The sequence below is a fragment of the Bison bison genome, unplaced genomic scaffold (genome assembly GCF_000754665.1).
Source record: "Bison bison bison isolate TAMUID 2011002044 unplaced genomic scaffold, Bison_UMD1.0 scf7180017864329, whole genome shotgun sequence".
Classification (NCBI taxonomy): Eukaryota; Metazoa; Chordata; class Mammalia; order Artiodactyla; family Bovidae; genus Bison; species Bison bison.
In genome coordinates this window covers 4,932,012-4,952,656 of record NW_011494901.1, presented here as the reverse complement: position 1 = coordinate 4,952,656, position 20,645 = coordinate 4,932,012, and the positions used below count along the sequence as shown (strand labels likewise).

The 20,645-nt window shown below is 37.2% G+C and overlaps 1 protein-coding gene across 2 annotated transcripts in view; it reads left to right on the top strand.

Annotated features, from left to right (window-relative positions):
- The window catches only part of BDP1 (B double prime 1, subunit of RNA polymerase III transcription initiation factor IIIB), an 86,218-nt gene extending 67,381 nt beyond the window's left edge, over window positions 1–18,837 (top strand). For both annotated transcript variants that reach the window (XM_010853572.1, XM_010853571.1), the window contains exons 33-39: window positions 197–260; window positions 652–835; window positions 1,576–1,780; window positions 6,661–6,700; window positions 8,447–8,711; window positions 10,935–11,181; window positions 16,103–18,837. In XM_010853572.1, the coding sequence (XP_010851874.1) occupies window positions 197–260; window positions 652–835; window positions 1,576–1,780; window positions 6,661–6,700; window positions 8,447–8,711; window positions 10,935–11,181; window positions 16,103–16,234 (1,137 nt within the window). In that variant the 3' untranslated portion in view covers window positions 16,235–18,837. The remainder of the gene's footprint in view (window positions 1–196; window positions 261–651; window positions 836–1,575; window positions 1,781–6,660; window positions 6,701–8,446; window positions 8,712–10,934; window positions 11,182–16,102) is intronic.
- The last annotated feature ends 1,808 nt before the right edge of the window (window positions 18,838–20,645 follow it).

Sequence of the window (20,645 nt, the reverse complement as noted above, 5' to 3'; positions counted from 1 at the left end):
GTGTATATATGTGTATTTATTTAAATTAATCAACATTTTATTGGTACATCTGAAAGTTTCAAAACACCTGAAAAATTCTCTGCTTAGGTTAGCTAAGTTGTTGAGTTTTGAAACAGTAGCTGTTCACATTGTCAGGAAATCTTTTTAAAACTTAGATTTGGTTAACCTTACTCTTTTATTTAATTTTTTATGGCAGTGTATACCAACTGGTATTCCAGAAGTCCAGCAAGAGAATGTAAACGATCTTCAAGACCTAACAGGTATGATAATCTGCTTCAGTGGTATTGCAGAACTTAATAGTATGTTTTTTACTTACTCCCCATTTGACTATAGAAAAAAAAAAAAAGCAGTTTTATTGGTCTATGACGGCCTTAAATTTTTTTTTAAAAGACACTTGAAATATTTTGTATATAAGCTTTGTTATTCAGAATTATAATTCTTATTAAAAAGGAATTGTAAATCTTCTCAATAGAGAATCATCTTTATCCTTTACGAAATTACTCTTTATTTACTTATTTCTTGAGGGGTGTAATTTAGTTTTTTTATCCTTTGGGATAAATTGTCATGAGACTTTTTAGAAATGAAATAAATTAGTGATTTTCTGTCACTTCACGGTTCAGCTTTTCATTTCTAACTTTTAAACTTTGATAGTCAATCTAGTTAATGTACATCAGGATGGTGAGGATGAACAAGCTTTCATTTTAACTCTGGTGGAAATCCCGACTCATGCAGTAGAAGAATATGCTGATAGCACTGTGCAGTTAATGCCAAATCCTTTACTGCCGGCGCCCATATTGGTCAAATCAGCGAATACAAAAGAAAGAGAAGACACGAGGTAATGAATCATCTGACCTGTTTTTGCTAGGAGGAAGGGATGCTTTATGAATTGAATAGTATTGATTGAATAAGCCATTCACCAACCTTATTTGTAATTGTCATGGAGATCTTATTTAGTAATTATGTGATAAGTTAGAGAAAAATTACTGATTTTATATGATAAAGTTGCCATTTAAACGTATAATACTTTGTGTGAAACTTTGTTGGTATTTTAAGTATTTTGAAAGCTAAAAAAAATTAGCAATGTGGATCATAAAATATCATCTGTTAAAGATGTGGCTACATTGTATACATTTACATATATTTTAAATTCTGAAATAAATATACATTCACAGAAATTTACAAAAATAGTACAAAGAGGATGCACTTTAAAATATTTGAGATACTCATTTTCTTTGCTGTAAAATTCTTAAGTTGTATTTTAATAGTCATTGGTTAAGATGCTTAATTGTCTATCAAGTAACATCTGAAATTGAAGCCTTTCATATTAGGAAGAAATACTTTAGACTAAAATTTAACTTTACTGACAAAACATTTTGATGCCTCAGATTTAATTCAGTATTATGGAATTTAAGTTGTGAGATCTTAAGTATGAATGGAGCTGAAAACTAACATTTTTGTGATCGTGGCCATGTATATATTAGTTATTTAGAAGTTTCTTTGGTAGTTTTCTTGAAAGTAGCTCAGCCTTTAACATCATTAAGTAATTAATTTACTGTGTGTGTATTTTCTATGCAGTATCAGTTTTCCAGTAACTTCAGTTGGTCAAGATGACATGTGTTTATCTAATTCTGAAAGAGATGATTCAGAAAACTCTGCTGCTAATTTGGATCTTGTATCTAGGAAGAGATATCATTGTAGCCTTGATGAAAGTGACCATGTGCCTCCTGCCAAAAAAACTTCACTCACTTCAATAGATGATTGTCAAAAATATACCTCTGAGGTAAGATGAAATCATTAAACAAGTAAGATGGCCATATCAGTGGACCTATTTCTGTTCTTCATTTAGACTCTTTATATAAACATAGTTCTAATAGTTTCTACCATAAATAATCCAGATAAAACTGGTTTTGGACTTTTACTTTCTACTAGTTCTAGGTGGAAATTGATAGATGTTACTCAGGAAACCCATTCCCAGTTCATTGTCATTGGCTAAAGATAAGACTGAAAGCATCATACAGATGTGGATTTTGGCTGTACCAGTTAAAAGCTGTGGGATCTTAGGAACGATACTGAATGAGTTCCCTATTGTGTAAGATGGTAATAGTGATCCTACGTGTGTGTGTGTGTGCGCGTGCACGCTCAGTCATGTCCAACTCTTTGCAACCCCTTGGACTGTAGTCTGCCAGGCTTCTGTGTCCATGGGATTTTCTAGGCAAGTATACTGTAGTGAGTTTCCCTTTCCTTCTCAAGGGTATCTTCCCATCCCAGGGATAAAACCCACGACTCTTGAATTCCTGAATTGGCAGGCGGATTCTTTACTACTAGGGCCACCTGGGAATATCATCACTACCATTATCATAATGTTTAAAGCTTCCCATTGCTCTTAGGAATAAAACCAAACCTCTAAGGCCCTGTTTGTTTATTTGGTTGTTTTCTGTGTCTAATCTCATCTTGTGCTGGTCTCTGCCTTACTTTGGCCATTTTTCAGTTTCTTGAGTACACCATATTTCTTCATGTTCCAGGGCATTTCTTTTGCTCTCTTTTCTTTTTGAAATGTTTCCTTGCAAAATACAGACTTCTTGAGCTCAGTCGTAAACCTCAGGGATGCCTGACAGTACTGTGCAGATTCAGTTACCGGCCTCTGTGTTGTAGGTTTGTTAAGCATCCTCTCTGTTTTTGTTTCTGGTACTCATCATAAGGTGCTACAGTATGGAAAGATTAGAATCTATATTCTCAAAAGAATGGTTGAAGACCAGTAGTCCTTAGATTATAGCAGACAACAGAAGTGGTATAGTCTTCTATATCTAATAGTTTAAAAAATGGTATTCCAGAATAATTTTTAATTTCTCTTAGTACGTGTAAAGTTGAACATCTTTTCATATACTTAGGGCTTCCCTTGTGGCTCAGCTCGTAAAAAATTTGCCTGCAATGCAGACCTGGGTTCGATCCCTGTGTTGGAAAGATCCCCTGGAGAAGGGAAAGGCTACCCACTCCAGTATTCTGGCCTGGAGAACTCCATGGACTGTATAGTCCATGAGGTCGCAAAGAGTTGGACACAACTGAGCGACTTTCACTTCACTTCATATGCTTAAGATCCAGTTTTATTTCCTTTCCTGTGACATGACTGTATTCTTTACCCTTTTTTTAATTTGGTTTGTTGATCTTTATCTTATAGATTTAGAGGAACTGTCTATTTTGAATATTTGTGTATGAGTTGCAAATTTTTTTTTCTTAGGTTGCTGTCTTTTTTTTTGGCTGCGCTGGGTCTTCGTTGCAGTGAGGGGGCTTTTTCTAATTGCAGCTTGCGTAGGGCTTCTCTAGTTGTGGTGTGCGGGCTGAGTTGCCCTGCACGTGAGTGTCCCTGTGGTATCTAGTTCCCTGACCAGGGATCGAATCCTCAGCCCTTGCACTGGAAGGCAGATTCTTAACCACTGGACCACCAGGGAAGTTCCTTCAGGTTGTTGTCTTTTAATTCTACTTTTTGTGATTTTCTTCTGGAGACTATTTTGCTTAACTTTTTAATGTGACAGTCTTGAAATTTTTAAAAAGGTAGTTGTTGTCCAGTTGCTAAGTCGTGTCCTGCTCTTTGCAACCCTGTGGACTGCAGGACACCAGGCTTCCCTGTCCTTCACTGTCTCCCAGAGTTTGCTCAGACTCATGTCCATTGAGTCGGTGATGCCATCCAACCATCTCATCCTCTGTCATCCCCTTCTCCTTTTGCCTTCAGTCTTTCCCAGCATCAGGGTCTTTTACAGTGAGTCGGCTGTTCACATTAGGTGGCCAGAGTATTGGAGCTCCAGCTTCAGCATCAGTCCTTCCAATGAATGTTCAGAGTTGATTTTCTTTGGGATTGACTGGTTTGATCTCCTTGCAGTCCAAGGGACTCTCAAGAGTCTTCGCCGGCACCAACAGGTCGGAGGCATCAATTCTTCAGTGCTTAGCCTTTGTATCCCTATGTATCTGTCATCCAGTTTCAATATTTTGTCAGCATTCTATGCAGACATTGTTTCATTTTGTTTTAAAAGTATATTTAATGACATGGAAAAAAGACCATAGTATATCATTATATGCAAAATTATGCCACCAGTTTATAATATTCCATTTAACAAATGACAGGCTTCCTGGGTGGCTCAGTGGTAAAGAACCTGCCTGCCAATGCAGGAGACATGAGAGACTTGGGTTCTGTTCCTGGGTTGGCAAGATCCCCTGGAGAAGGAAATGGCAACCCATTCTAGTATTCTTGCCTGGAAAATTCCATGAGCAGAGAGGAGCCTGGCAGGTTATAGTCTGTGTAGTCGCAGAGAGTCAGAATGACTGACCATAGCACACATGTTAAAAAATGATAGCTGTACTTTGGAGTGACTAAATCTTAAAAAAAAGGATGTATAGTGTAGTGTCTGTTGGGCCTATTTGAGAGTTTTATTTTCTGAAAAGTCGAAGTTATAATTTCAAATTCTAGAATGTATATACATTACACTTAGATATACAAATGATTTTTATTTTTCTATAATCAAATTTATTAGCCTTTTGGGCTATTCCCTGATGATCCAATGGTTAAAACTTGGCGCTCTCACTGCTAGGACCCAGGTTCAATCCCTGGTAGGGGAACTGAAATCCCACAAGCTCAAAAAAATTTTTTTCTTTTAATTAGTCTTTTTATGTGTGCCTGTGGAGATTACGTTATATACTGAAAGTCTACCTTGAAATTAATATAAATTCTTCTGATTAATATCATTGATTTGTTTAGAATTTATTTTGGTTTTAAGAACAGTGGAACCAACTTAATTTTCCCCAGATACGTATCTGTTTGTCCGAGCATCATTTATTGAAGAGTTCATCTTTTCTCCACTGATTTAAAATTCCACTTTTGGGGACTTCCCTGATGGTCTGGTGGTTAAAACTCCATGCTTCCATTGCAGGGGGCATAGGTTCAGTACCTGGTTGGGGAAATTAGATCCTGTATGCTGTACTGCGAGACCAGAAAATAAAATAAAAGTGTAGTTTTGGAGGAAAAAAAACATTAAAAATTAAATAAAATTCCCATAAATATTTGGGTATATTCCCAAATTTCCCTTTCTTCTACATTGATTTACCTGTTTGTTCTGGGGCCAGTTTCACACTGTTTTAAAATCATTGTACCTTTTAAGTGCTTTAATATCTTAAAGGGACAGTCTGTTCTCCTCCCTGACCCCCAGTACAATTTTATTCTTTTTCCAAGATCTCCCTAGTTGCTTATTATGTTTTAAAGTTTATATTAATTTTAGCATGTGCTTATCTGGAGCTTAAAAAAAGCTCCAGATACTGTTGGTACTTGTGTTAGGATCGTGTTACCGTGACAGATTAACACAGAGAAAACTGACATCATAAATGTGATGCTGAATGTACCTATCCAGAAACAGTGTATCTTTCCATTTCTTTAAGACTTCTTTTGTGTCTGTCTCTTAATGCTGTTTTAAGTTCTTCTTCATATAAATCTGGTTTATTTCTTACTGGGGTGTATCTAAGAATTTTATCTTTTTTTTGTTGTTGTTAGTATTATCATTAAGTTCTTTTAATTTAGAATGCTTTACAGAATTTCCCTCATTGTGTGTAATATTTTTTCAATTGGTTCTTAAGAGTTTTCTAAGTAAACAGTTATATCATCTGCAAATATAATTTTAATTCTTTTCTTCTTTTTACACCTTGAATTTCTTTCTCTTTTTCTAATTATATTGGCTGATATAACTTTAAAAAAGTCAGAAAACAGCCCTGATATTGGACATCTTTTTCTTACTCCTGACTTCAATGGGAATATGTCCAGTGTTTATGAAATGGGATGCCGGCTTTTGGACTGCAGTAGTTAATATTTTGTATTGTTAACAAAATACCTGTCTATTCAATTTTAGTTTGTTTTTTTTTTTCCCCCAAGAATGAATACTATTTCATACTTCTCCTGCAAATAGAGAGATGAGACTATTTCTCTCTTCAGATCAGTTGATTTGTATTAATGTTTTAAAATACTGAGTCATCTTTACATTCCTGAAATAAACTTCTTGGCTGTGCCAAACAGATTATGCGATGTTGGTCCCCCAACCAGGGATTGAACCCATGCCCTAGGCAGTGAAAATGTGAAGTCCTAACGGGCTGCCAGGGAATTCTCAAACTCTGTTTGATTATGATGTTTTAGTCTTTTGATGTGCTGCTAAATTATGCTGGTAATACTTCATTTGATGTTTTTGCACTGATGTAAAACTGCTTAGTTGGATCAATATTACACTTGATTTGTAAAAGGCATTTGGAAGCTTTTCCTCTTCTGTTACGCTACAGAATAATTTAAATAGTAGCTGCAGTGTTTGATAGAAGCATCTATCACAGTGTTTTCATAATGTTTGATAGAAATCCTGTGAAACATGTCTGATCCTAGTGCTTTGTAGGAGATCACCAATTTCTTTACTTAAGAAAGAAAGAAGGAGGACTTCCTGGTAGTTTAGGGGTTAAGACTCTGCACTTGCGCTGCGGGAGGTGATGGTTCATTCCCTGGTCCAGAAAGTTCTACATGCCTTGCAGTGCAGCCAAAAAAGTAAAAAAAAAAAAAAAAAAGTTGAAATTTTTTTTTTAAAGGAAGGAAATAAAATCAATTTTGACAACTGTAATATTTTTTTGTAAATTTCCTTGAAACAGGTGTGTTCAAAGGAATTAACAGATGTTTTGGAGGAAACAGGTGAGTGAAGTGATTGCATTTTGCTTAGTACCCCTCATAACTATTTTTTAAATTTGGGATAGAAGATGAGTCTTGCTCATTTTTCTCTAAGAGTCAAGCCTTTATTGTTAGAGGGTGTTTTGTTTTGTTTTGTTTTCTTTTTGGTCCCTTCTGAGATCTTAGGTTTAGCACTTTGATAGCCCTAAAAAGCTACTTTCATCCTATACTTAGTAAAAAACCATATAACTCCAGGATTTCCTGTAAAAGCTCAACAGTTACATTTAAGGAATTAGGAAGCTGTGTATAAGGGGGTTTTTATAGGTCCTTAGTTAGCTTTACCCTTTTTTGTGTTTAATTTTTATTGAAGTACAGTTGATTTACAGTGTTGTGTTACTTTCTGTTATACAGCAAAGTGAATCTGTTATGCGTATACATATATCCACTTTTAGATTTTATTCCCATATAGGTCATGACAGAGTATTGAGTAGTGTTCCCTATGCTGTACAGTAGGTTATTATTAGTTATCTAGTTTTATGTATAGTAGTATGTATATGTCAGTCCAAGTCTCCCAATTTATCCCACCCCCCATTCCTCCTTGGTAAGCATAGGTTTGTTTTCTATATCTGTGACTTTTACTTCTGTTTTGTAAATAGGTGCATTTGTAGATTGCACGTATAAGTGATACCACGTGATATTTGTCTTTCTGTGTCTGACTGACTTCACTCAGTATGACATCCCTAGGTCCATCCATTTTGTGTCAAGTGGCATTATTTCACTCCTTTTAATGGCAGAGTAATATTCCATTGAATATAGGTACCATATCTTTGTCCGTTCCTCCATTGATGGACATTTAGGTTGCTTCCGTTTCCTGGCTATTGTAAATAATGCTACAGTGAACACTGGGGTACACATATCTTTTCAAATTACAGTTTTCTCTGGATATATGTCCAGAAGTGGGATTGCTGAATCATATGGTATCTCTATATTTTGTTTTTTAAGGAACCTCCATACTGTTCTCCATAGTGGCTGTACCAGTTTACATTCCTACCAACAGTATAGGAGGTTTCCCTTTTCTCCACACCCTCTCCAACATTTATTGTGTGTAGATTTTGTGGTGATGGCTGTTCTGACCTTAGCTTTACCCTTTGATTAGAAAGTGATACTTTTTCATTTTGCTAGTTCAAGAAATATTTATGTAGAAAGCTTTTCTAAGTCAAAATATTGATATATTGATATAACTATTTTATATCTGAACATAGAAGCTGTTCCACAGCTTTGACCTATTATAATATGCCTGGGACTTCCCTGGTGGTCCAGTGGTTGGGAATCTGCCTGCTGGTACAGGGGACACAGGTTCGATCCCTGGTCTAGGAGGATCCCACATGCTGAAGGGCAACTAAGCCTTGCATCACAACTGCTGAAATCCAGGCACTCTAGAGCTTGCATGTGACATCTGCTAAGCCCTAGTGCCCTAGAGCTTGTGCTCTGCGTGGAGGGGCCACCGCAGTGAGAAACCTGTGTGCTGCAAGTAGATGGTAGCCCCTGCTTGCCACAACTAGAGAAAGCCTGCATGCAGCAACAAAGACCCAGTGCAGCGAAAGATAAATAAAAAAATTCCTAATAGTCCAAGTAACTTGACTAATTTTTAATTTAGCTTATCAAAGTAGGTTCACGATAGAATAATCATGGGTTTTCTTCTTCAGATATTGCAGAATAATTGAATATTAATTTCAGCATATGTGCTTACCATTTTTTTCTTTTTTGAAGGGGAGTCTTACAAGGGACAGGATATCTTCCCTACCTCAGGAAACATACAGACAATTTCAGAACCTCAGAAAGAGCAACTTGAACCAGCTTCTCAGAGTATCAGATCTGGATCTCTTGATAAAATAACAGATACACAAGAACAGAATGCATCTCAGTTACCTCAGGATGAGACAATAGTGTCTGATAAGGAAGAAAGAACTTGTACTGCTTCTGAGTCTGAACAAATGGGTAGCATCACATCGTCTTCAAACCGCCCCCTAACCAGGTATCATGAGAAAGTCTTTGATGTTTCTTTTCTCTCCACATTTTGCTCTCAGTGGATAAATTAAACCTATATGGAATAGGTGTAACATGTATAAACACTAAGTCCAATACTAAGGATGGTGTTTTGTGAACATACCCCTCTGTCATTAATATAAAGGGAATGGGTGTCATCAAAGGAAATACAGTTAATGCCACACACTTTCAGAGGACGTTCCATATGACAAGAGCTTAACTTTAAGGTCAGGGCGTCCCTCATAGCTCAGTCGGTAAAGAATCTTCTGCAGTGCAGGAGACCCAGGTTTGGTTCGTGGGTTGTGAAGATTCTCTGGAGATGTAAATGGCAACCCACCCCAGTATTCTTGCCTGGAGAATCCCATGGACAGAGGCGCCTGGCAGGCCACAGTCCATGGGGTTGTAAGAGTTGGACATGACTTAGCAACTAAATGATGATGATGGATTTTCAGTACTGAAACTTTGACTTATAGATAGAAAATCTTTAGAATTTAGGATTGCACACTTTCTTTTTCAGATTGTTCATGGTTATTATTTTGATAATTATTTATTCTACCACACAGTAGCTCCCAGTGCAGATGTAGATGGTGTGAGGCATAGGGCTGACATCAGAAGTAGTCTGTTGCTGCTGCTGCTAAGTCACTTCAGTCGTGTCCGACTCTGTGCGACCCCATAGACGGCAGCCCACCAGGCTCCCCCATCCCTGGGATTCTCTAGGCAAGACCACTGGAGTGGGTTGCCATTTCCTTCTCCATGCATGAAATGCATGAAAGTGAAAAGTGAAAGTGAAGTCGCTCAGTCATGTCTGACTTTTCGAGACCCCATGGACTGCAGCCCACCAGGCTCCTCCATCCATGGGATTTTCCAGGTAAGAGTACTGGAGTGGAGTGCCATTGCCTTCTCCATCAGAAGTAGTCTGGAAGTTGTTTTATTGAAGTCCCAGATAATGTGTGCATTTCTTTCTCTCTGTCATGGCATACCAAAGAGGTCAGCTTTGGCTTCTCCCTATAAGAGTAAGTGTGGAATTTAAGCCCCAACCAGCTTCTCCCACATTATGTCCTAGTACTAGAAGCCAGTCTGCTGGGTTATGGACATCTATTGGCTTAGCAGCAGCATTCAAATCATCAGTGTGGTGCTGGTGAATCGAAGAGGGGAGGATACGTATCAGTCTCCACTAAAGGAAAGTGGGAGGAAGGACGGATATAACTTGAAAAAGCATATTTAACAAACCTGTTCTTTTTGTTATATAAACTACATCTTTTCTGGAATTAGGAATGCGCTTAAAATAGAAGGAAATGGCAACCCACTCCAGTACTCTTGCCTGGAAAATTCCATGGACTGAGGAGCCTGGTGGGCTACAGTCCATGGGGTCTCAAAGAGTCGGACACGACTGAGCGACTTCACTTAAAATAGAATGATGGCAATGTCATGGGAGTTTGGGTTTTAGAACAAGGCTTCTATAGAACATTATATATTACCTTGTGATTATATAATCATATATATATATATAAACAAATAAGCATGCTCTGTTCCAGTGAACTTATATAATCGGTTGGTGGACTGCATTTGGCATGTGGATCATAGCTTGCTGACCCCTACTCTGGAGTCTTCCTACTCAAAATGTGGTCCTGGGACCAACAGCAGGGACATCATTTGAGAACTCAGTAGAAATACAGAACTCGGGCCCCATTCCTCTTCAACTCAGTCAGAATCCTCATTTTAATAAGCTCCCCAGGCGGTTTGTGGGCACTTTTAAGCTTGATAAGTACTACTCTAGAGAAAGCCTTGACCTTCATCACAAGTATGTGCCATGGCATAGTGATGTTCAACGCCTAGTGGTGTCAGTGCTTAGATCTGTGCCGCTCTTGTGCTATCACACGTACCAGTTTAGCATTCGTGGAAAGAAGCTGGTACCAAGAATGTGTCTTCCTGGGACTTCCCTGGCATCCAGTGGTTAAGACTCCAGGCTTCCAACGTAGGGAGCGTGAGTTTGATCCCTGGTGTAGGAACTAAGATCCCAATGGCCGGGCAGCAGGCCAAGAGAAAAAGTTTAATTATACAGGTATTGATGTTGGCCTATAAAATTTTATACATTCCTGCTTTTAGTTTCTTTAATAATCTGCCTATGAAAAATTTAGTGACTATTAAAAAGAAAAAAAAAAGAATGTGTCTTTCTGGATATTCTTGAACATCTTTACATTTGCATTTCTAGACCTGGCAGAAGACCCCTGGGATTTTTGTCTTTAATATGTTCAAAGAATAGCTTGGACTCTGATGAACCTACACAGGTTCATAGTAAGAAACGCCTAAAACCTGTTATACCTGTATCAAGACAAAATTTGAAAAGATCTAATCTGCCTAGTGTAAGCCAGAAAAAAACTCAAGAGTCCTCTGATGTTCCATCTCCAAGTGTTGTTGACAATACTCAACCTACGAATAACGATGGTTCAGCAACTCAGGTATGTGATAACTGTTCTTTGTTTATTTGTATAGGATGGATTGGTTATCAGGCTCAACTAGGAAAGACATGGTAATTGCTTTCTTCATCTGGATGTCAGAAATTATTGCAGGGCAACTCCAGTCCATCTCCTTGCTCTCCTACCCTGCTTATTAGAAGAAGATAAGGTGCTGAATTAGAAAGTTACAGCTAGTTTAGTACAGAGCCGTTGAACTAACCATAAATGAACACTTAATTGCCAGTCCTTTACTGCAAAGATCCTTCTGACCTTTTTGCTCCTTTTGTGGAAGCAAAACAAAGCAGTACTTGCATTTTATTTCCTTTAGGAAAAACGTCCTGACACCTACAGGAATTCAAGGAATGGTAAAATTAGAATTTGCTTGCATGTTTCATTTCTGTGCATTCTAAAGCTGTCATAGTAAGTACTAGGGCACAAAAATCTGGGAACTTATATCAAAGACTTTGGAAGAATATTGGGGTGACTTATCTCAACAAAGAAAAGGCTGGTGACTGTTATTGGATAGCATGGAGCCTCAAAGGAAAGAGTATTTTTGTAAAGAACATTTTTAACATTTTAAAGTATTTTATGTTATTTCCTACAATTATATTCTGAGACCAGAATTTTATGAGTCTTTATTATTGTCACCAAATTCCTTTGGAGAATAGTAATTACCAAGTGTAACCGTGCCAGTTTGGTCCCGTCTTTACCAGCCTGAGATATTACTTTTCAAAATACACTTGTTTTTCTTATTTAATATAGTGGTGGAGGAGTGGAAATGTAATTTCATTTTCTGAAAATTAGGTATGTATTTATTTCTGGCTCTGCTGCGTCTTTGCTGCAGTGTGAGGGCGTTCTCTTGGAGGCCGGCAGGGGCTACTCTGTGGTTGCCGTGTGTGGGCCCCTCTGTGGTGGAGCCCGGGCTCCAGAGCGTTGGCTCAGCAGTTGTGACACAGGGCTTAGTTGCCCCAAGGCACTTAGGATCTTCCCAGACCAGGGACTGAGCCCACGTCCCCTGCATTGGCGGGCAGATTCTCAACCCCTGGACCACCAGGACTCCTGTCATTTCACTTCTAAAATTTGCATTTCTTCAGTTATTAGTGAGTTGGTTTTTTTCCCGCTTATATTTACTAGATTCTGTTTCTGTCTTTTTTTAAATTGCTGTGTTGTTTTTGCTTGCTGATTTATAGCTTTTGGAATCCCAGTAGTTTTCTTTTGTATGAGTTCTTTATGCATGTAAATAAGCCACATACCTTTTAGCTCTTTACTACAAGTATTTTTTCCAAGTTTATTTACTTTTTAAAATTTTCTTACACCTAACTTTTAAATGTTTAGTTAAATCTATTACTCTTTTCTTTGTAAGTTATTAAATTACTTTTATGATTAAAAGTTTTTCTCCACAGGTATAAAATTTTGAATAATCAGTTTTAAAACTTTATTCATGGTTATTGACGTTGGTATATAGTGTGAGGCGAGGATTTAATCTAAATATCATCCTCAACTTGCTGCTTTGTTTTTTTGACTAACATATTCCACATGTTTTAAAATGCATAACCTACAAAAGAGAGTTTATAGTAAAATGTTTCCCACATCTGTCCTTTAGCTTTGTAGTTCCTCCTTTCTGCAGGTGTGTCGTGTTATCAGATTTTGGTTTACTTTTCCAGAGACTTTTTAATATACACAAATATAAACATTTTTCTTCTTCTTTTACATAAATAATGGCATGTCACCTCTTCTTTGCTTTTCATGTGTAGCAGTGTGGCTTTGAGACATTACAAAACAGTAGATAAAAGGCTTCCTTCTCTCTATTGCTCTTTCTTTTTTAAAAAAAAAAGATATTTACTTTTACTTATGTATTTGTTTGGCTGCACCAGATCTTTGTTGCAGCACGCGGGATCTTTAGTTGTAGCATGCAAACTCTTAGTTGTAGCACGTAGGAACTAATTCCCTGACCAGGGATCAGACCTGGGCCCCTGCATTGGGAGCAGAGTCCCAGCCACTGGACCACCAGGGAAGTCCTTTGCTCTCTTTAAAAAAATTGAATTATTAACTTTTTATTTTGAGATAATTATAGATTATCATGGAGTTATAAACAACCATATGGAGGGATCTCATCTATCCTTCACTCAGTTCTCCCCAGTGGTAACATCTTATGAAACTCTCCTCCAGTATCACAACCGCTATACTGACATTACGATAGTCAAGATACAAAACAGTTCTGTCACTAGAGGGATCTTTTGTTCAGCCCTTTTATAGACACACCCACTTCCCTGCCACCCCCACTGTCTCATTATTTTCTGGTAACCTGGTTTCCAGTAAATGTGTCTTTTTGGGACTTACCTGGTGGTCCAGTGGCTAAGACTCTGTGCTTCCAATGCTGGGGGTCCTGGTGCGATCCCTGGTCAGGGACCTAGATCCCACGTGGCACAATTAAGAGTTCACGTGCTGCAACTGAAGATCCCGTGTGCCGTAACTCAGACTGCTGCTACTGCTACTGCTGCTAAGTCGATTCAGTTGTGTCCGACTCTGTGCGACCCCATAGACGGCAGCCCACCAGGCTCCCCCGTCCCTGGGATTCTCCAGGCAAGAACACTGGAGTGGGTTGCCATTTCCTTCTCCTGTGCATAAAAGTGAAAAGTAAAAGTGAAGTTGCTCAGTCGTGTCCGACTCCTAGCAACCCCATGGACTGCAGCCTACCAGCCTCCTCCGTCCATGGGATTTTCCAGGCAAGAGTACTGGAGTGGGGTGCCATTGCCTTCTCCGATAACTCAGACTGGGTGCAGCCAAATAAGTAAAATAATTGTATATTTCTCTTTTAAAAAGTGTGTCACCCCAAAATGTTTTATAAATGGAATCATGGCTTTGGGACTAGTGTCTCTTCAGTAGTGAGTCATCCAGACGGTTTTACGTATCAGTAGTTTATTCCTTTTTGTTGCTGGATAGTATTTCCTGGTGTGGATGTGCCAGCTTTCTTTATCCATTTACCCACCAAAGGACATCTAGTGGTTTTCAGAGTTTGTTATTATAAATAAAGCTGTGAGCTTCTGCATGCAACTTTTTGTGTGGACATAAATTTTCCTTTTTTTTTTTTTTCAGGAATAAGTGCCCTCATTGTTTTTATTTTTTTTATTTTTATTTTTTTTCCCTCATTGTTTTTAATGATTCTGTAGTATTGCATTGTTTGGGGGTACCATAGAGCGATACTGGTCTCACACAGGCATTTAAGTTACTCCTAATTGTTTGCTATTTCAAACAGTGTAGTAACAACTCATATATAAATAGACCATTTTTCACATTTTGGGTTAAATTCCTAGAAATTGAATTGCTGGTCTAAAGAAATGATTTTTCTTTTGACAGACACCGCCTGATTATCCTCCATAGGGATTGTATCAGTTTCAGTTCATAACAGCAATGTATGAGAGAGCCTTTCCCCTCACAATAGTATATTATTAATGTTGTTCATTTTTTATCTTCTTCATAGATTTAATGAACACATGTGTCTGTGATATAGGTTGCAGTTTTTTGTCCCTCTGTGGCATTTATCTTTTGATTTTGTATATGGTGGTTTGTGCCATGCAGGTATTTTTTATTTTTATGTACATGAATTTATCAATCTGCTATGATTTCTGGCTTTCATGTCATTCCTTCACACTCTGTCTCCACCCTAAGATTATAAACCATTTTCCTATGGTATTTTACAGTAGATTGTTTTAAAACTCAATTGTAGTTTTGGCGAGGCTGCACCTTTGTTGCTGCACAGGGTTTTCTCTGGTTGCGGCGAGCGGGGGCTGCTCTCTAGTTGTGCTGTGCGGGCCTCTCACTGTGCTGAGCTCTTGTTGTAGGGCACGGGCTTGGAGTGCATGGGCTTTGGTTGTCGTGGTGCGTGGGCTCGGTGGTTGTGGCATACAGGCTTAGTTGTCCCACAGCATGTAGGTCTCACTGGACCAGGGACTGAACCTGGGTCTCCTGCACTGGCAGGTGGATTCTCTACCACTGAGCCACCAGGGAGCCCCTATGGTCGATTTTTAAAAATGTTTTTACATTTAAGTTTATTGATCCATCTAGAACTTGTAATGGTGAAGTATAATAGGTCGGATTTCCTTTTTGTGAGACAGTTATACAGTTGTCCAGTATTATTTATTGGATTATCCACCTTTTCTCAATTTTTTTTTGAAATAACACTTTTATCAGGACTAAATTTCCATCCATATGTGTTAGGGATATTTCTAGTCTATTTCACTGATATGCTTGTCTGTTCCTGTACCAGTACCATGCCGTCTTAATTTTTCTAGATTTATAAGTATGCTAATTTTTGATAGAATTGCTTTGATTTGTGATATTTCCTTATGTACCATTCTGTTTCATGGGTCCTATTTTGGTCATTAAAATGTTTTCATTTAGATTTAATAGTGTTATATTTTCTGTGTTATTAATTTTTTCACAGAAATTTGAAGTAATAAACATGTACATTACAGTTAATCTAGTTATGTCTAGTATTGTATATTTGTTGGTTTTATTATTATAACTAATGCTGCAAAGGTTATCTCTTACTATGTTTAGGATTATTTCCTTAATATAACAGCACAGAAATTAAATTATTGGGTCAGTGGGTATAAACATATTTAAAGCTCTTATAGTGATAAAGAATCTGCCTGCCAGTGCGGGAGACACAGGTTCTATTCCTGGGTCAGAAAGATCCCCTGAGTAGGAAATGGCAACCCGCTCCAATATTCTTGCCTGGAAAATTTCATGGACAATGGAGCCTGGTGGGCTACAGTCCGTGGGGTCGCAAAGAGTCATACATTGCTGAGAGACTGAGTGAGTGAGTACTTATTGCTATATTGCTTTTCAAACAGGTATCAATTTAGACTACCACTATCAATATAAATGTTATTCTGCATACTTAATTTTATTATCTTTTTAGGTTTCTCATAATCGTCCCTTACCGAAAGGAGAATGTAAAGGTGGCCAAAACCGGGTGCCTGAAGAGGAGCCAACCACAGTCTCTGAATATTTCTTTAACGATATCTTTATTGAAGTGGATGAAACAGAATAGAAAATCGCCTTTTTTATTTTCTTTTTAAGTCTAGGATTTCCAGAATCAGTTATATCAACAAAGCAGTATTTAGAAAGAAGCATCACTGGCAGTTTTTCTTTAGGTTGATTTTGAGTATTTATTCAGCTTGATTTGAGGCTTTTATAATCAGTGAAAAACATTGCTGGGGTCCTTGTCATTCTGATTGGCTCAGCATTTTGGAAATATCAACCAGTTAAGACTGCTTTCTCAGACAGAAATAACAGGTCTTGTTTACATTTTGACTCTTTCTGTATTGAACACACATGAACATCCTCGAATGTTGTGGATAATGTCTGTGTAAGTCACAGTGCTGATGTATTTGGAAGTGGATTGTATTTAACGTTTAGCGAACCTTTTGTGAAGGTTTTTTTATGTTTGCGTAGGGTTTTTGTTTTTGTTTTAGGATTTTGGGGGGTTTGGGTGTTTTTTTTAATTTTTATTTTTTAGTATGGTGAAAGCCTTTTCATTTGCCTCTAAATATATGAAAGGAAATTGTGAAACTCCAGTTTAGTATGGTAACTGTTAAAAACTTTTCTATTATCATCTATTTGACTGAAAAATGTGTATTTTTCTAATTCATATTGATGTAACATTAGTCCTAATTGAAGAACTAGTATTTAAACTTACTATTTATAAAGATAAAACATCAAAAAGCTTATTTATTTTAAATTTTTTATTTAAAAGAATATTCAGTTTTAATTTTTTACCCCTGAGATTATGGGTAAAGAAGGCATTAACAAATTTATGTTTGTCTCCTTTCCCGCTTTAATTTTAAAGATATTTAAAGTGATATAACTAAAGTATTTGGATAGTATATATGTTTGAATACATTTTTTTCTCATAGTTCAGTATATTGACTTTGTACTGTGAATTTTTTGTTTTTCTTATTTCTTAGATAATCTCAGGATTTGTATGGGAAAAAAAAACCTTAACCTTATTTATGAGGCAAATTTCCATACAAAACTCAGTCTCCATTACATAAACATATGCTCACATACACACATTCCTTTTTTAAAAAACAATTTCTTGTTTTCTTTCCCCCATTAAATTCTCCTTAAGGACCTAAGTATGTAGGTCTTTATGGACAGAGCATAATTGAGATGTTAAAAACAGAAAATAAGATCACAATAAGCGTTTATTAAGTCAGTGATTATCATCAATATGAATTTATGGGTTGGGTTTAAATTTTGAGATTTTGTGATTTACGTAGGTAATTCCTTTATCCACCCAAGCAAATCTTTGTGGTTCAAATTAAACTTCTGAAAAAACAGAATTATTCTTTTATATGAAAAGCCCTCTGGGTTGATAATGCCTTGGATCAGGAATCAGAAACATTTTCTGCAAAAATATTTTCGAATCCGTGGGCCAGATGCCTTCTGTGGTAACTACTCGACTCTGCCACTTCAGTATGAAAACAGCCACAGACAATACTTACACGATGGGCATAGATGGGTTGGCCCCTGTATTAGACAGTAGTTTTCCTACCTTAAGGTGCTGATGTCATTACCTATGAGATATTTGTCCCGAAATGATGAGTTGTGCCTAACAAAGAAAACTGTTGATTGCATTATGAAATCAGTATTTCAGTTGGGAAGATATTCTAATGTCTAATTATGTTTGTAAATTGAAAATTATAAAAAATGGTGACCAGTTTTCAGGTTCACTAGTAAAACTGGATTTGGCTTGGCAAGTATAACAGTAATCCTAATGTATTAAAACAATTGATATTAGAACATTTCTTATTCATTGCCTTATAGTGAAATTTACAGTTTAAACTTTTTTGTCATAAAGGAGGATTTAGAAGGAAATTCTCTATAGATACGCATTTATTTATTTCATGTGATTAATATGTTACAAAAACCATGGTCGTAAATCACATTGCTATTTTAAATGCCATTTTTATACATTTTAAAAGTCTCATTCTGAAAAAGTTTCTTTAGTTCATGTTAGTTTAGGTGTTAGGTTGTCATAGCTAAACTATGATTTTATCCCTTGTTTAATATAACTTTAAATGTGTTAACATCTGTCTCTTGTTCATCTACAATGAGTCAATTTTGTGGAAGATGTAACTTCTTACTGTATAAAGGATAATTTTATCTTTGGGCATTCATTGCATTAGAGAATCAAGTCAGCTAAATTCTCCTACTGTTATATCCTTAAAACTACTCTTAGAAAAAGAAAATCAGTGTAATTTACCTTACAAGGGGGAAAGACTTGTTCACACCTGTGTTTAATCTGACTCATATAAAGATCATGTGAAGAATTTTTATTTTATAAATTTTCAAAGAGATATGATTAAAGGTCTTTATTTTTTTCTTGTCTTTTCCTCCTGAACACTTATATCTTAGCAAGTGATCAACATGATGACTTAAAAGCCTAATTGTTGGTAAATGATTGAGGCACAGATAAAAATATGATATCCACTGCTTACCACCATGTTTTTTGAAATATAGGTCACCATGTATATTATCTTGCTTAAAGAAGTCTTTGACAAAAAGCAATATCTGTCATTGTAAATTTTCTTGTTCTAAAGAAAGCAGTTATATTCTGTAGGTGTAAATTATGTAAATAAAAGTTATTTTATATTATTTGTTGTGTCCTTTTTTTCAAATGACAATAAAGATATTAATGTGTTAGTGAACGAAAAATAGTCTTAGAAGTACAGTTTACACTTCCACAAAGATATAGTATAATTGGAAGAGTTAATTTTTTCTCTCATATATGCTGTGAAGGGTATTATTTTGATTTTGCAAGAGTAAAGAATAGATTTTCCCCACATCTGGGACATATGAAAAGTTGCTTACTTTTTTGTTTATTTGCTCCTCATGCAATGAAATTTTAGATAAAAGAACTCAATCTCTTTTACTTTTTTTTTTTTTTTTTCCTGGAGAGAAAGGCAAATGGGAAACTTCAGTTATGGATATAAACCTAGACTTCTGACAGTGTCTGACCAGACTTTTAAACTTTTTGTCTGGCATAAAAGGATTTTTTATTTTCTTAAAACTCCTCCCCACTCTTCTCCTGCTTTCTCCCAATATGTTAATCAAAACTGGGTTTTCATATTCAGTATTTGTATGGTATTAGTGGAAATTATTCACTGCTCTACCACCTGATGAACTTAGATGACATTTCCTTTCTGGTACAGCTCCTTGTTTTTCTTGTTTTTCTTCATTTGCTTTGGGTTTGTTTTTGAACCTGTAGCTTAACCTTCATACCCTCCAGCAAGTCTGTTTATACTTTATATATAAGTTTATACTTTTCGACATGGTCAAGTTGTCAGATAAATTATTTCCTTCTTCTTCCCCCTCCTCCCCCACCCCCCTACCACCCGACTCCTGGAAAACTTACGAAAATCTTCCTTCCTGCTTTCATCTCAACTGAGTCTTCACAGGTCTGCATGTGCAGCACAGTTGCCATGCTGGGTCTTCTCTTGTGAGTCCACTACCCTTCTTTGGTGGTTTGGACTCCCTATTTCTGGAGCCCATGTCTTTGTTTTTCTTGATTTGATTCGGAGAAGGATATCTTCCCCTATTTACTGCAGAAGGGTATGTGGATGATACTGTAACTTGAGACTTTACGTGTCTGAGAGTTTCTTTTTTCTATTCTCTCACTTAGTTGGGCTCTATGTGGAATTCTTGAGTAATTTGAAAATAGTTTCCGCTTCATTTCAGAATCATCCTCTGATTATATTCTGGTCTTCAGTGTTTAAAAAAGTCTGCTGCCATTCTGATTCCCTGTCCTTTGAATGTGGGCCACTGTTTACATGTTTTCTGACCCTGGTACTCTGCATAGTGGGCTTCCCTGTGGCTCAGTGGTACAGAATCTGCCTTCCAAGCAGGAGACTCGGGTTCAGTGCCTGGGTCAGGAAGATCGCCTAGAGAACGAAATGGCTACCCATTCCAGTATTCTTGCCTGGAAAATCCTATGGACAGAGGAGCCTAGTGGGCTAGTCCCTGGGGTCCTAAAAGAGTCAGATATAGCTTAACAACTGCACCACCACCATGGTGCACGATAATGTGCCACCCCCATCGCTTCCTGCCCCCACATGTCATGGGCCTTTTTAATATGGAAACCCATTTCCTTCCCTTCTGGCAAAAGTTCTTGCATTATTACTTTGATAATTTCTCTCTTCCATTTTCACTGTCTGCTACCTGAAATTCCTATGAATCAGATTTTTAAATCTCCTTTCAGTCAGTTCAATTCAGTTCAGTCGCTCAGTCGTGTCTGACTCTTTGCGACCCCATGAATCACAGCACGCCAGGCCTCCCTGTCCATCACCATCTCCCGGAGTTCACTCAAACTCACGTCCATTGAGTCGGTAATGCCATCCAGCCATCTCATCCTCTGTCGTCCCCTTCTCCTCCCGCCGCCAATCCCTCCCAGCATCAGA